At 38.7% G+C, this 16562-nt stretch overlaps 1 protein-coding gene across 1 annotated transcript in view; it reads right to left on the bottom strand.

Moving 5' to 3' along the window:
- Positions 1–2696: 2696 nt before the first annotated feature.
- fam117bb (family with sequence similarity 117 member Bb) overlaps positions 2697–16562 on the bottom strand; it is a 66972-nt gene continuing 53106 nt past the window's right edge. Inside the window, exons 5-8 of the mRNA XM_073846056.1 lie at positions 9577–9720; positions 9227–9461; positions 7684–7807; positions 2697–7506 (exon numbers count right to left, since the gene is read on the bottom strand). Coding sequence (XP_073702157.1) covers positions 7257–7506; positions 7684–7807; positions 9227–9461; positions 9577–9720 — 753 coding nt within the window. The 3' untranslated portion in view covers positions 2697–7256. The remainder of the gene's footprint in view (positions 7507–7683; positions 7808–9226; positions 9462–9576; positions 9721–16562) is intronic.

Below are 16562 nucleotides of genomic sequence, written 5' to 3'. Positions count from 1 at the left end.
TATGTAAAGGGGTTGGGGGGGGGGGGGGGCTCCGATTGTCATATATGGACGTAGGGGGGGCCCCAGGGAAAAAAGGTTGGGAACCACTGCTCTAAACAATCCCAGCTGAGAAACGAACGAAACGGTTGGTTATTTTCTAAAACAAACTGACAATTTAAATACTTTTTAACCTTGAATGCTTTTCTTGTCTAGCTCTGCGTCAACTCTGTGTGTTCTGGTTCATGACAGTGTATGTCGAATAACTCCCGTCTCATTTTCTCCTCCAACTTCAAAATTGTCCTAACTTACATTGCTGCAGAAGTACCAACCTAGTGTTTACAAAGTGTACATGCAAAGACGATCAAACGCCCTTTACAAAAAGGTAAAACAATGATGTAGGACGTTTAGAGCCCTTTGAGGCTGCATTTAAACCTCATTTTGGAAGTTCAAATTCAGGGGCACCATAAAAGTCTACTATATGGAGAGAAATCCTGAAATATTCACATCACTTATTACGACTTAAGAAAGAAAGACATGAACATCTTGGAAGTAAACGTATACTTTAAGGCCTACTGATTACAGTCTACATATGAAAGTAGCCCAGAATAAAATTCAAAATGTCAGATTCTGTTTGTGATTTTTGATTTAAATGTGAGAATTCAAATTTGAACGCGAGTGTGTAAGGAATAATTGACTTCGGTCCGTTGAATTCTTAGAAAATAATGCACCCGAGGTGGTGATGCGGCCATAACGCGAAGCATTATTTTCGTAGAATTCAACGGACCTAAGTCAATTATTCCGCTTACACTACAGTTACCACATCTCAAGACATCGATCAGATGATGTATTTTAAGACATTCGTCCCGTTTTGTTCTTAAAAAGCGAGTAGGATTCATTTCTTACGCAGCTGATCCAACAGCTTCGTTGCTAGTTCCAAAACGACATTTGAGCCGTTGATAGCAAACTAATGCAGTTAATAATGAAGTTTACACAGACCGACAGGCAGACAGACAGACAGAATGAGAGAGGGAGAGAGAGATTAAGTGCATGAATTACCTCTCTGAAGTCTGTTGCTGCGTCCCAATTCGCCTACTTATACTATGCACTATGTACTTTTTTTGTGAAGAAAAAGTACATACTTTTGAGTATGTAGCAGAATAGTAGGCAGTCTTTGGGACATACTACTTCGTCATAACTGCTTCTTTAACAGACGCTCTGTTGCTTAGTTACCTTAAATCCTGTCACTGTTTAAACTGCCCTGTCAATCATCACAGTTAATATTTATATACATTTGTTTAATTTAATTTCCTACCGTATTGGAGAGAAATGAAGGCACTTTCTTTCACGAGTCTTTCATGCAGAGAACTCTGCTCTTGTGTTTGCATAATTATGCATTTAAACGTTAATGACCAACCCTATCATTATAAAAGTTCATAATGTTGCTGCACATGAAATATAACACGGATAACATTAAACATTAAAACATTAAACCCCTTTCTACCTGTCCGTTGGTCGCGCATATCCTCCATATTTGTAGTTTTTTAACACTTTTTATGCGTGTTTGTAGTTCTAATCGAATCCTCGTTCACCACGCAATGTGTTGTGGGCAATATTAGCCGTTAGAGTGTGCATCGATCCGCACTTCGAATTCTGAAGTTAAGTAGTAGACCATCCGGGAATCTTTGGAATACTTTTTTAAGCATACTACGATTTGGGACATACTAATTCTATTTTCGAATACTATTTAGGACGGATAGTATGCGAATTGGGACGCAGCATATGTGAGTCTCTCAAAGTGACTGGCAGCATCTTCTCTACTAATCGTCAGAGCAGCGCTAACAACATTAGCGCGTATGCTAACGTGTGCAAACATATGTGTATGTGTGTGCGTCTGTGAGTGAGAGTGGGAGAAACCGAGTTTGTGCTTTCTGTACATAATACAACGTAATATTGCGGCAAAAATATGGAAATAATCAGTCGTTTTTATCCTATTGTTTACTGTATTTATTTGTTTGTCCAGTGTCATTGTGGGTTTTGGTTATTTTGCTGTTTTGGGCTGTACGGACCTTTGAAATAACTGAAATCGTATGGCGAAGTGATATAGACATGTAATGCGGCAAAAAGCTGCCTGGAACTACGTTCGCCATGAGTTTCCCTGAAAATAATGCACACCATTAGAACGTTCGTCAACCAGTCAGATTCAAGCATTCAACGGCCCTGTAATATAAATGTAAATAATTCTGGTCAACAATCATCCATTGACATTAACTTTTTGATTTCTTTTTTTTAGCAGTTTTGGTGAAATAGTGGAGCATATACCAATTTGATGCATCTATATTACCTTTTCAGAAATTTGGGGTGAGTACATTTTTTCTGTATGTAAAGTGTCACTCTTGATTTGTGTCCATCATGTGAGGGCATTCTTCCAGCATGATTACCACGAGGTGGTGTGTGTGAGAGCCTCCGAAACACATGTTGGAAGTCTAGTGCCAAAATACAAATATTTTCATTACTCCACATTTTTGTTCTCCGCAAGAGATGAAACACATTTCTAATGACCCTTGGAAGGCTTTGTTTAATATTCTTGGGCTCTCTTTTGATACCAGCACCAACTAATGATCATACTCCACATCATCCAACGAAGACATCTCATTATAGGAAAAACAGTTAACCCCAAACTCAACTCACACGTCAAATAACACCCTCAGACGTTTGGAGCGAGTGCAACTTTATTCTGTTGAGTTCCATACACATGTAACAACACAAGAGACTACATGGTGTATGTGGAGAAACATCATCCACTGAGACAGACAGCATACAACACAGTTTCCCATCATACATCACCGTCCCGCGTTTACAAGTTGTACACATGTGGATTATTAATATCTGACTGATATTCCGCTCTAATTACAAAGAGTAGGCCTCTACCCATATAAAAAAGGATATTAATATCGGCCCTACAGCGAGAGAGTTCTCTACTTCAATACATATCCTAAGGAGATATACAAAGCTCTTGATAAAGCGTTATCAATTTGTTTTTGAGCAAGAAGTGTTTGGATTCTTGTGCCATTGCCAGAAGAGATTGCTGCTTTTACATTCCTGAGTACTGATCTACGATAGTAATCACAGGCTGTGCGATTATTATTTCAGTTCAAACACAGAGGCCCCGATTCACAATGCTGGTATGAAAGTGCTAAGATATTCCAGGTTCATGTTGTATGGTGTTTAAAGCTCACAACAATACCTTAACTACAACAGTGAACAAGAAAAAACAGGAACTCTGCTAAAATGCCTCCCAACAAAACAACTGTGAGGAACCCCACCCTGCACACAAAGCACAAACGCACCGAACACCTGCGAGAGACGGTCACGAGCCAAACCGCAAGCGGACCTTCCGTCACCTGTGCGTTACGCTGACAACCTTCCCACAGCACTTCTGAGCGTTACGCTGAAAATCCTAAATTACTCCTGGAAGTGATAGACTAGTACTATTATTATCCATTAAAGAGATAGTTCAGTCAAAAATGAACATTTTGTCATGTTTCAAACCTGTGTGACATCTTTTTTGGAACACAAAACACATGTTTTGAAGCACTGACTTGCATTGTGCGGACAACTACGAGACTTTTCTCAAAATATCGTCTTTTATGTTCTACGGAAGATTGAAAATCATACCATTTTGGAAAGACTAAGGCTACGTTCACACTGCAGGCGAATGTGGCCCAAATCCAATACATTTTTTTGTTCACATGTGACTCAGATCTGTTTTTGCAATGCAACCGCAGTGCGAACAGTATTGGAATTAAAGCAACTTTTACGCCACTCTAGATCAACATTCGTCATGATTGTGCTCACAAGAGTCACTTCAAAGATTTTACATAACCATCAAGACAGTTGCGAAAGGTAGTCAGTGGAAGTGCGATGTGTCAGAGCTCATGTATTATATGGGCCATTCTACAGAATAGGTTCAAAGTCATTGTTGGAAATGTTTTGGTAAAAAAATGTCTTTATGCAAACTGTATAATATCCAAGCTAAATGTATACATTTCTAGTAATTGTGCAGTTAATTCTTATATTGCATTTTCAGAAAGTTTTGGAATATTTGTCCTCTCTCCAAACTTGTCACTACGAAACACAGTAATATATAATTCAATAAGGGTTACATTGTAAATATATTTTTTTCTGTTTTATTAAAAAGTTTTCAGAGATAAATAAATAATAATTAGAATTTTAACAATATTTCAAGTGTCATTTATGAGCTTTGTTGTATTTTGAATCCAATCTTTTTATGTAAAAGGTATAAAGTTGATCATTGATTTCAAAGTTTAGGATTCATTAGTTTGAATATACATTGAACCAAACACTATCATAAGATCTTATTTGATAATTCAGTATACTTTATTTTTGACAAAACATCCTATGTTTCGGTAGTGACTGCACATTTTCAGTAGTGATAGTAATGTTTTGGTTGCAACCACATTACACAATTACAGAATTTTATCCCACATACTAAAACACTACTGAAACATACTAAAATACAAAAAAAAAAAAAGTTTATTTCCTCCAAAAAAGGATTATATGTTCCCTTTTGTCAGTAACGAAACAATGATGACATGTTTTGGTCGTGATTGTTAACGGTAGTGACAATTTTGGGAAATAACACTTGTCAAAAAAAACAAGGATATCACTACCAAATGTTTCGATAGTGACTGTATCAGCACAGGGATAGCTAGCACAGTTCGGAACTACTGAACACGTAAAAACCCAAAAAAGTGTGTTTAATTGCAGAAAAAAAGGTGTTCGGTAGTGGCATTCCTTAAAGTTACAGAGATTTTCATACTTCTGAAAACAATTCACTTCAAAATGATGGGGCCCATCTACTCACACTTTGTAGCTATGAGAGAGAAAATATAAATAAATGTATGGGTGTAGTTAAAATCAGTCTTAGCCAATGGACTAAAACTTTTTTTTTTTACATAAACTTTTATGATTTACAAAGGAAATATATTTACTTAAAAAAAAACTAAAATATATCTTTAAAAAATGAAATTTAGAAAAGTTAAAGTTGAAATTTAGGGTTCAGGACAGCCACCTCTCAATTGAAAGTACCCAATAAATGATTATTTTAAATATAATAAGCTTACATTAAGCTTATATTTTAAATATTATTGTGGGTTTCAACAGATAATAGAAGGATCTTAGGAAACATCTAAGATTTGAATTACCAAATTATTTTTAAATGTGTTTTTTGGTTGTGGGACAGCAGTTTGCACCAATTCTGTAGAAAGACACATAACTAAGTAACTAAGGATTTCTGACAGTTCATGTTCACCCTTAGTTATTGTTAAAAAGAGAGAGAAAAAGAAATGTGTAAATTATTGATATTGCGGTATCCTTTATACATTTCAAACAAATAAATAAAAAAATAAATAAATGACCGCATTTTTGCTTCCTTAATGTCCTTAATGTGTTTACTTCCGTATGACGGCGTGCTGCGCAAGTGTTGCCAAGTCCACAGTTTTCCTGTGGAATTGGGCTACTTTTTCACAGTTGCCATGAGTTGTTTTTCAACGTGACCCCACTAATGTGATATTTACCCTCCGGAAGGCGATTGGACTAGTTTTGAACTAGTTTTGAGAAGCAATTGGGCATTTGTTGTGAAAACCTATGAAAATGAGTTAGTTCAGAACCATTATCTGTTCACAATGGAAATCTGATACTGGCCACATTTAAAACAACAATGTGAACAGCTATATGAAAAGATTGGATCTGAGCAAAAAAAAAAAACAGAATTGAGCACTAAGGCTCGTAGTGTGAACATAGCCTAAAAATAAATGACTCAATGTAATTTTTGGGTGAACTGTTCCTTTAAGTCGCCTTATAAGTCCATCTTTCTCCATCAACAATGACTGTCACTGAGCCACAGGAAATGTTCTCTTTGGCCAAGTCTACAGAAGCACTTGCGTGAGCTGCATAAAACGACAATCTTTTAACAGACACTACTTGATTTCTTACAAAATAATTCCTAAAGCATAGGAAATCAGCCTAAGGAAGATTTGGAAAAGTCTGCTCCACGATGACAGGAATTCAAGATTTCAAGCAGCCTAGTCATTTAGACACTCAAACGGAGAGAAAATCTGTGCTGTTTTTTAATTGCTTAAATCTAGTGACACACACACACACACGCACGCACACGCACACACACACACACACACACACAAACAGACTGAAAGTTCCCAGTATGCATGCATTAAATCAACCTAATGACAACATTGTGCTCTGACTTTGTAAACTATTTCATTGGTTATCACAGGAAACATTACGTGAATGTTTTGATAGACATCTGAATTGTTAACTACCTGGACATTTATGCGTTCGCAGTTCGATTTTGTACTTGTCGCGTCCTTCGTTCAAACATGCCTCGAGCTAAATCGGCTTAATCATTGCGAGAGGTGAGAAAACATCCACCCAGATCCTGTGGTGCCCTCCTCTAGCTCTTTCACTTTGTTCCCTGCTGGGTTTGAAGTTCAGAGTTTGGACCCATATGCATTTGAAACGCATTTTACAACTATGCAAACAAAAGAATCAGGTTTACAGGCCACTCGTCCTGTAGCCATTAAGCGGCGCTCTCTTTCGCACTCGCTAGTCTTATCTTTAGCACCTTTCTGTCTCCTCGCCACCAGTGAGAAAGGAAGAGGAGAAAACGCAGAGAGCCGGACCCTCCTTGTCCGGACTGAACAGAGAAGGCCTGCTACTGTAAAAACAATTCAGTCTCAGAGACCTTCATCAACCCAGAATTCATTCTACCAGGTCTCTCGGTCTCATTCGAAACGGCATCATTCATTTTAAATGATGTGCTGGTCCTAGAAACAATTTTCGCAAACGCGATCCACTGCAAACTATTATAAAATATACGCTGAGTCTCACAAAAACAGATCTATGTAGCCAACTCAGCCAGCTCATTTAGATTCATAGAGACACATTCTCAGGTTCACCTGTATCTATGAAAGGTAGAGGAATAATAAAAAGCTAAATATGTTTATCACAAACCCAACTCCCTCCAAAAATGGCCTCTTTGTTCTTTGAGAACGAGCACAAAGCTAAAAATGTGCATAGCAAAAGGCAACCGTTTTATCTTCTCAGCCGTCCATTATTAACAACCGCTTTGTTCTCTAAGAGTCAATCTTTTTTTTTTTATCATCACGTTCGATTATTGAAATGTGGCAATGTATTGAGTATGTGGACGCAGTTGGTAGGACATTCATTGAGGGGCGTGTCTAACTCTCTGACAGACAGGAGGAAGGGGAGGAGCCTGAGGAAAGCATGCAGGTTCTTCGAGAGACTCTGGGTTCGGGTTCGGGTGTGAGACGGGCTGCGTTCTGGTTCTTGAGGTTGTTGAGCTCCTGTGTGGGCATCAGCGGTTTGGGAATGCTGACGAGGCAGAACGCGGAGCCGCTCTTGGGGATGAAATTGACCTTGTTCCTATCTGGGCACAGGAACTGTGGGATCTCCCTTGGAGGCCTGGCCCTGAGGAGATGCAAAAAGGAGGAGGAGGAAAGCGATTAAACTGTGAGAAACTCTGACTCAGCTTTGAAGTCGGTGTAAATGTTATGCTATCGTGGTTTCAAGGCTCAGGGCGCAACACAATAGTGAGTGTGGAGAGAGCAGATAAAGCAGCGGATCAGGACACACTGTAGCACTCACTGCGTTTCCTCTGTGAAGACCTTGACTCGCTCGCAGCCCTCGGGTGGCTCGCGCTTGAACATGTAACTGTTGTTCGGCTTCGGGGATGAGGCGTATTTGGGTAGGGGTGAGCAGGGGGCCAGATCTGTTAACATGGTGCAAAAAATGAGTAGAATGACAATACAGCTCAGACAGGATTATTAGTGGAGATGATATGTGTCCAGAAGAACAGAGAGCTAAACAATCAGATTAGTTCAAGGCCCAAAAAGGTAGTAAGGACATTGATAAAATAGTCCATGTGACATTAGTGGTTCAACCGCAATGTTATGAAGCTACGAGAATACTTTTTGTGCGCAAAGAAAACTACTTTATTCAGTAGAATAAAGAAAATAACTTTATTCAACAATTTCCACAGATGTCTCCTGGACTATTTAACAATGTCCTTACTACCTTTTTGGGCCTTGAACTTGTCAGTTTTGTTACTATCAAAAATATATTAGTTTGTGTTCTGAAGATAACGCAGACTGCAGTCTTTCAATAGGGTATTTTACATATGTTCAACAATTTTGTAAAATTAATATGTATATATATAACCTTTTACTGCACAAGACTATCATAATCCTCACCTAAAAAAATTGAGATGTATTGCCAGCATGCTAAAAAGCTTTCAGAGACTCAGAACTTGTAATCTTTACTCTTTAAATTAATCTCTTATAAAAATGTGCAAATTCCTAAAATATTATTATTATTATTATTATTATTATTAAATCTAAACCAAAAAATGGGAAATCTAAATAAAATAAAACAGAATAGAATACAATAAAGTATTATTAAATCTAAACCAAAAATTGGGAAAAAATAAATAAAATAAAATATTATTATTAAATCTAAACCCAAAATTTGAAAATGTAAATAAAATAAAATAACATAATAATAATTATTATTAAATCTACACCAAAAATGAGAAAATCTAAATAAAATATAATAATATAATAAAATAAAATAAAATAAAATATTATTATTAAATCTAAACCAAAATTAAAATAAAATATATTCTTCTTGTTCCAAAAATTGGAAAATCTAAATAAAATAAAATAAAATATATTTGTCTTTATGTTTTCACTAAATCTAAATCAAAAATTTAATAATCTAAATAAAATAAAATATATTTTCTTCTTGTTTTTATTAAATCTAAACAAAAAAAATGAAAAGTCAAAATAAAATCAAAATATCTTCTTATTCTTCTTAAATCTTAAAATGAGAAAATCAAAATCAAAATAAAGTATATAATAAATAAAAATGTATTTTAAAAATTCCATTAAAGCCTTAATAAATTGACTAGTTGGTTGATAGCTGATCAATCACTCATTTAATATTTGTATTATGTTTTCAGCTACTAATGAAAGTGTAGCAACACATAACAAATCTGACCACATTTAAATCCATCCCTCACACCATTTTCACTCACAATCAAAGCAGAAAAAGTGTGCAGTTTCTGTGTGGGCCTAAGGACATGTGAACAGCCCTGAGTGTGTCTGTGGGTGTGAAAATATGTGCGCTGTACCTTTCTCACGGCCGTCAGCCAGAGTCTCGTCTTCGTGTGGAGATGGACTATCGCCGCAGGGCTCGCTTGGCACGTTCAGGAACGTGGGTGAGATGGACTGAGAGCGGCTGCTGCTGTTGCTGTGGTTACTGCCCGCTGCCGTGCCCAGGGGCGTCTGTGTGTCAATGCTGCGGGAGCTGGCGCTGCGTTGGCAGAGAGGAGGAGGAGCCCGATGCCCATCTGGAGCCTCCTGAGGCTGGCCAGAGGAAAAAGTGCAACGATCAAACTTGAGTTATATACATACGCACACAAGAGGAGCCCAGATTATGTAACACAGAGTGTTTTTGCAGCATCATGTCAGGCAAACTCACAATAAGCTGCTCCTCTCTGTCTCCTGTGTCTCGGATAATGATGCGCTCGATCTCCTGATTCAGCCCCTCCACGCTGTTCCGGAAACGAGAGACGGAGGACTTGGAGATGGGAATCGAGATCAGGACACTCTTTGGAATAGGAGCCTGGAAGAGGACAGAATAAGGACTGTGATTATTTGCTGTATGTGATGTTAGAGCCTTGATCTAGTGGTTTGTGCACGCTTCGACTCATGGTGCTCATGTGGGAAACATGAGATCGAGTCAGTCCCTCATCATTTTTTTTGTCCCGTTCTTATTTTTATAAAATTCATAATTTATTTCTTTGCATTTATTCTCTCTCCTGCTCTCTCTCTCTCTCTCTAATATTCAACATTAAAACAAATTATATAGAATAAAAATTTTTATCAAAATTTTATATATATACACACACACACAAGAAGAAATATTTACCTCAGATTTTTTGTTACTAATAGCTAAATATATACATATTATATATATTATAATACATATTTTTAACATAATATCATATTATGTAATATATAATTTATTATATGTATATATATTTAATATATATATATAAATATAATAATATATATATTTATTATATATTATGTTACTAATAACAATAAAAATCTATATATTACGTAATTTAATTTATAATACAATATATATTTAATATCACATTTATAATACATATTTTATATAACAATATATCATATACCACTGATATATGATTGTACTAATAATAATAATATTATATAACATTAATAAATAATATCATAGTATATGATTTAACTCATTTTGTTACCAACAACAATACAAATTTATATATTATATAATTTAATTTATAATATTGATTTAATATTATATTTGTAATATTTTTATATAACAATAATATATCTTATAATATAATAATCATGATTTAACTCATACATTTTGTTCTTAACAACAAAAATCTATGTACAGTATTATATAATTAATTTATTTTATATAAAATGTTATATATTATATGTTATATTTATAATACATATTTTATATAACAATAATATATCATATATTATATGATTTACCTCATATTTTGATACTAATAACAATAAACATCTATATATTATATATTTTTTATTATTATATAATACAACATTGATTTAATAATATATTTATAATACATATTTTTATAACAGTTTCATATCATATATTATATGATTTAACTTAATTTAAATTAATAATATCTTTACTGTTACTTATTATATTTGTAATACATATTTTATAACAATTTTTTATCATTATATGATTTAACTTTTATTTTATTTATTTACATTACTTTAATATTATTTTTATAATGAATAATTGTGTATATTAATAATCCATATCATATCATATCATATATTATATGATATTGTTACTAATAACAATACAAATCTCTATTATATAATTTAATTTATAATATAATATTGATTTCATATTTGTATAATACATTTTTATATAACAATAACATATCATATCATATATTATTAACCTCATATTTAGCTACTAATAACAATAAAATCTATATATGATCAAAATCATATCATATATGTAAAAAAAAATCTTGTTTGTATTTGTTACTAATGAAAATTATTAATAGTAGTAGTATTAACATTCAAGAGAAAGTCAGTTTTTGCTCTCCCCTTAATCTCTGCTTATATTTATCCCAAGTTAAGTCATGAACAGGCACATGTTCGTTTTTCCCCAAGTTTGTAACAGTGAGTGGTCAACTGCAATCATGAGGACGGCAATGAAGATAAATGTGTGTACATGGTTGATGTGTGTGGATGCAGTGTGCAAAACACATAGACACGACCTCAAAATGAGAACAGATATGCCACTGAAAGGAAACACAGCCTGTGAGAAAACTTACAGCGACAGAATCACACAGCAGCTGAATCAAACCCTGCATATTCACACACTTCACTTTCCATACACCGCCAAACACTACCAGAGGTCTGTCTTATCACAGCACAGCACACAGACACATTGCAAGGCAGCGTGTTGCAGATCACTGAGTTATGTAACTCGGTCCGCCTGGCCGACTTCTGTTCCGTCTTCTTCGCAAACCTCACAACCGACATATAGCGAGATATCATGACACATGCAAACCACATGCCTACTGAAGTTCAATCAGCGTGCACATCCACAACATGTGCCATCGATGCTAACAGCTGCCGTTTATGACGTCTTTGGTGAGAGAGAGCGAACAAAAACTTCACCTTTCCTGAAAGTCCACTTCCTGTCATGCTGTCAGAGAGGGGTCCGGTCTTCCTCCTGGTCCACCGGTCTCTCTCTCTCTCTCCTCTGCACTCCGTCTCGGCTCATGCTCTGGATTTTAGTCCTCTCGGCCCCCCTCCTTCCTGTGTCTCTTCATCATGTCTGCCCTCTCTCTCTCCCTCTCTCCCTTGTTCTGGTCTTTCTTCTCCAAGTGTATTTCTCCATCCCACCCCCTTTCTCAAAACAGCGAGCGCCGCTCTCGCCGTCGGCCCTCCCCCTCTTCTTTCTCAGGGTTTGAAGGAACAATGTGAGGGCATTAGCAGGACGTTGCTGAGAGCTGTGTGGCCCTGCGGTGGCCCTCGCTTAAAGCACGCCAGATCTGCTTCATTAACATCTCAATAGAGCGAGCCAGGCTTTAAACTCACATGCGGCATCACCGCTTGCTCCAACGTGCTTGTGCGCGTTTAATCGGACATCATATTGTTTCAACATGAAAGTGCTCCGGACCCTTTTCTTCTGGGTGGTTTGGTTGTTTATCTGCTCATCAGGATAGAAAACAGCTGAGAGAAACGCTGACCCTGGAGGTCACCTCCAGACAATACGCCGGTTAAGTGATTTGGGCTATTTCCTAGCAACTTTCTGGCGAGCGGTCGCTAGGAGGCAAATATTTGTTTACGTATCAGATTTCCAGTGGCGTGCTGTGACATTAACAGAAATAATGTATGACCATGATCGAAATAAAGGACGACACGGTGTTCTCGGACCCCTGGGTCATTCCCACACTGATCTGATCGGTGTCAGCCTGGCTCAGCGGTTTGGTGACGTCTGTAGAGGCCGCATGGGACTGCTAGCAAACCCATGTTAACTTCTTGACCACAGACGCTAGCCTCTTACATGAGAAGTCCCAATTAAAGTGCAATAACTGCAAGAGTAGAAATTGACAGCTAGAGGTGTGAAGAGTGTGAAAATGTGTTGAGTAGGGGTCAATTTTTCTTCCATACTGACCATACTGAAATAAATCCTGTCATAAAAATGGAATTTACTGTATAATGTGGAATGTCACAGAATTTGTTGAATTTGAACTAGGTCAGACTCAGTAAATATGAATAAAATATGAATCATACATCATATCATATACAAAATTTACAGCAACCCGTTAACTTGAAGAAACTGTGACACAAATATATTACTTAATGTTATAATAGTACTACTATAAAAAAATAAAAATAAAAAAAATAAAAATAAAATCTCTCTCTCTCTCTCTCTATATATATATATATATATACATACATATATATATAAGGGGTTGAACGACTTCAGATTTTTTAAAGTCAAACATTTACGTGATAAAAGTCGAGTCGACGTCGACTAGTCGCTTATGACGTCATTATTGAACAAAAACAACTTAAACCTTGAGCTGAGACTCAAACACCTTGTGCACAGCTATGACACAGCGCTGCCTACATGGCTATTGTTCCTATAATACTTTGCTAATCAGTATAATCAGTAACTAATCAGTTATTTTGTCTTTGGGTCGTTAATATTTCTCACAGATTTCTGCTCGTTCTAATCAGGCAGATAAAGTTGCACTGTAAAGATTACATTTATATAAAGTCATTAGTGAGAGAGCGATTGTGTGTGTGAATTAATTCTACCTGGCAGCGTCTCTCTACTAGCCTAATAATAAACTGTGGGTTTTAATTACTAAGAAATATATGCTAGAACTTTTCAGTTTCTAAGCTATATTAGCCAGAAATCATGGAACAGTGTTGACAATTCATTTCCCCACCGCGCTTTTGAATGATTGTGCGTACGATCTGCACGTGATGTACGAGCGAGCTACTGTATGTAGCCTATGTGTGTGCGTTACAAAGCAGCAGTGTATTAGATTAGAACGACAATTACAACAAGCTGTTTAAAACGTGCATTCTCCTGTTCAGTTTTAAACATCAAGATGGTATACTCACACGTGTTGTGGAGCGCTTTCGGAGTATGCATTTATCTATTATTTTAGTGGTTTTCACAAAGCGTAAATGTCGACTTCATATCCTGAGACTTCTTATCCTGTTGCGCCCTCTATAGGACCAGCGACTAGTCGACGTCAAGCTTAAAGCGTCATGGCAGAGCATTAAAGTCGACTAGTCCACTAGACGATTAATCGGTGCAACCCCTACTATTGTCACGATGCAGGCAGGAACACACGAACAACGACGTAAATAAAAGACGTATATTTAATAAGTCCAACGGAATACAGGCAGACACAGGAACACCAGGGGAAAACATCTATATAACATTAAAGACCGACAAGAGTACTGGGAAAACACACACCTTAAATAGACAGACTAATTACAAACACAGGTGCAGACAATAAGGGGGAAACCAAAAACACTCAGAACTGCGGGGGAAAATGGGAAAAACCAACAAGAAAGTCCGGGGGTGTGACATTACCTCCCCCTCCCGGAAGGCACGTCCTCGTGCCGACAAACAGACAAAAGGAAACAGTACAAAGTCTTAGGAGGGGGCTTAGGTGGAGGACGGACTCCCGGGAGGAGGACACAAGATGGAGTCCAGGGTGGTGACGGAGGGAGGAGCCAAGGAGGTGACAAGAAGGGGCTGGAGCAGGAGGAGCCAGGTGGGACCCAGAACTCAGCCATGGAGTTCCAAGGTGGAGCCGATGGAGGGAGGAGCCATGGTGGAGGAGAGGCTGGCGACTCCATGGGGCCGACCGACAGAGGCGGAGCAGGTGGAGGAGGAGCCCGAGGCGGAGAGCCGAAGATCCAGGGTGACTCCGAGGATCCGGAGGTCCGCGGCGGAGCCAGAGCGACAGAGGATGGAGGCTGTGCCCAAGGGAGGGAGGAGTCCCTAGAAGCCGGTGGGACGGCGTGACGAGGCGTAGCCGGAGGAGCAGAGTCCTGAGGTGACAGAGGGTTGACGACCGACCAGGGCGGAGCCGGAAAGACGAGGGAGCCCGGTGGAGCTGGTGGAACGATGGGCGACGCTGGAGATGAGGGAGCTGAGAGCCGTGGTGGAGCCGCAGGGTCGGAGGGCTGAGGTGGAGTTCTGGACTCTGAGGCTGGAGGCGGAGATGAGGGATCTTCCAGCCGAAACGCCGATGGAAGCTGGCAGACCCGCGGCGAGCCCACTGCACAGGTGGTGGACTGAGGGTGAGCAGGGGGACTGACAGATGACAGCGGCGATTCTGGAAGGTTGGGTGGAACCAACGATGACTCTGGACGACTGGACGGATCAGTGGTGACTCTGGATGACTGGACGGGATCAATGGTGACTCTGGACGGCTGGACGGAACCAGCGGAGATTCAAGACTGCTGGACGGAACCAGCGGAGATTCGGAACCAGCGGAGATTTGGGACGGCTGGACGGAACCAGCGGAGACCAGGCAGATCCAGACATCGACAGAAGAGGGAGGGTGGGTGGGAAGTCCAAGCAGACGGGTTGGACATGGCAGGTAGGTATTACAGTATGGAGGTCTATTAAGTCACCAGAGTTATCCACTAAAGCTTCGGAAAAGAAGTCTATTAAGTCCCCAGAGTTGTGCTCAAGCTCACTCCCAGTGGTGGTGCAGTGGGCAGGGCTCTCTACCGCCCTCTCTTGCTCCACGCAGTACTCCACCGTCGCGGATGTAATGGCCGGCTCTCGCACCTGGTCGGATGTGTTGAGCTCGTCGGCACTCCATATTACTGCCGCTCCGGGCTCAGGCTCTCCGTCCACGGTGATGATTTCGGGCTCAAACTCCGCGTGTCGGGGTGATGGTTGGCTGGGCTCTTGGTCTGGAGTGGGGCTGACGTCCTCTTCGACGATGTCAACAGTTCAGGATGATCCACAGGACGCCAGCACCCACTCAATGTAGTCGGCAAAGCTCTCTTGAGGACCCTCCCCGGACAGCTGCGTCTTGGTGGTGGTGTTAAGTCCTGCATGGTAGAATGTGCACAAGCAGTAGTCCGGGTAATGTGTCATTGGCGCGAGGAACACAAAGTCTCTTGTGTGGTCCTCAAGAGAGCGATTCCGCTGCTCTAGGAGAAGGAGGAGGACGGCAGGGATATCCATAATGGGAAAAAAAAAAAAAACACTGAGAAAAAGACGAAAAAATAAACGCCTGGGAAGGTGCCGGGTAAACTGTTTCGGTCGGTCTTTCTGTAACGGTTCGGTGGGCTGGAGTGAACGAGACGTGAGACAAGATACAAAACACGATAAACATTTAATAAAGTCTCGAATAGAACAGGCTGGAACAGGCAGGAACACGGAGGTAAATCCACACACGAATAACACGTTGACATAGACAAAGACCGACAGTGTAATGAACTCAAAGACAGACTTATAAAGACAAACTAATAATCAAACACAGGTGGCGGGAATAATGAGGGCTAAACCAAATGACAACAGAATGACAGGGGGAGACAATGGGAGAAACCAAATGATCAAAAACAGACATGAAATGTAACAGCTACAAGCAAAACCATTGTTTTTTTTTCATGCACTGGCCAATTTTGAGTTTTATTCCCCCTCCAGCTATTTTTCTTTGTTTCAGACTAGTAAGATAAAACATCCAAAATGATGATTTATTTAGGAATAATTAACAATTTAAGCAAAATTAATAATTTAATAAAAACAAATAAGAATTTAAGTTCTTGATAATTGATGTTTGTGGTCAATACATGGACATTTACAATGTTACAAAATATTTCTATTCATAGAAGTGAATACTTTATAAGAAAACACAACTC

This window comes from Garra rufa, chromosome 8 (genome assembly GCF_049309525.1).
Source record: "Garra rufa chromosome 8, GarRuf1.0, whole genome shotgun sequence".
Taxonomy (NCBI): Eukaryota; Metazoa; Chordata; class Actinopteri; order Cypriniformes; family Cyprinidae; genus Garra; species Garra rufa.
Note: the sequence above shows the minus strand (reverse complement) of the source record. Positions and strands in the feature narration are given on the sequence as shown.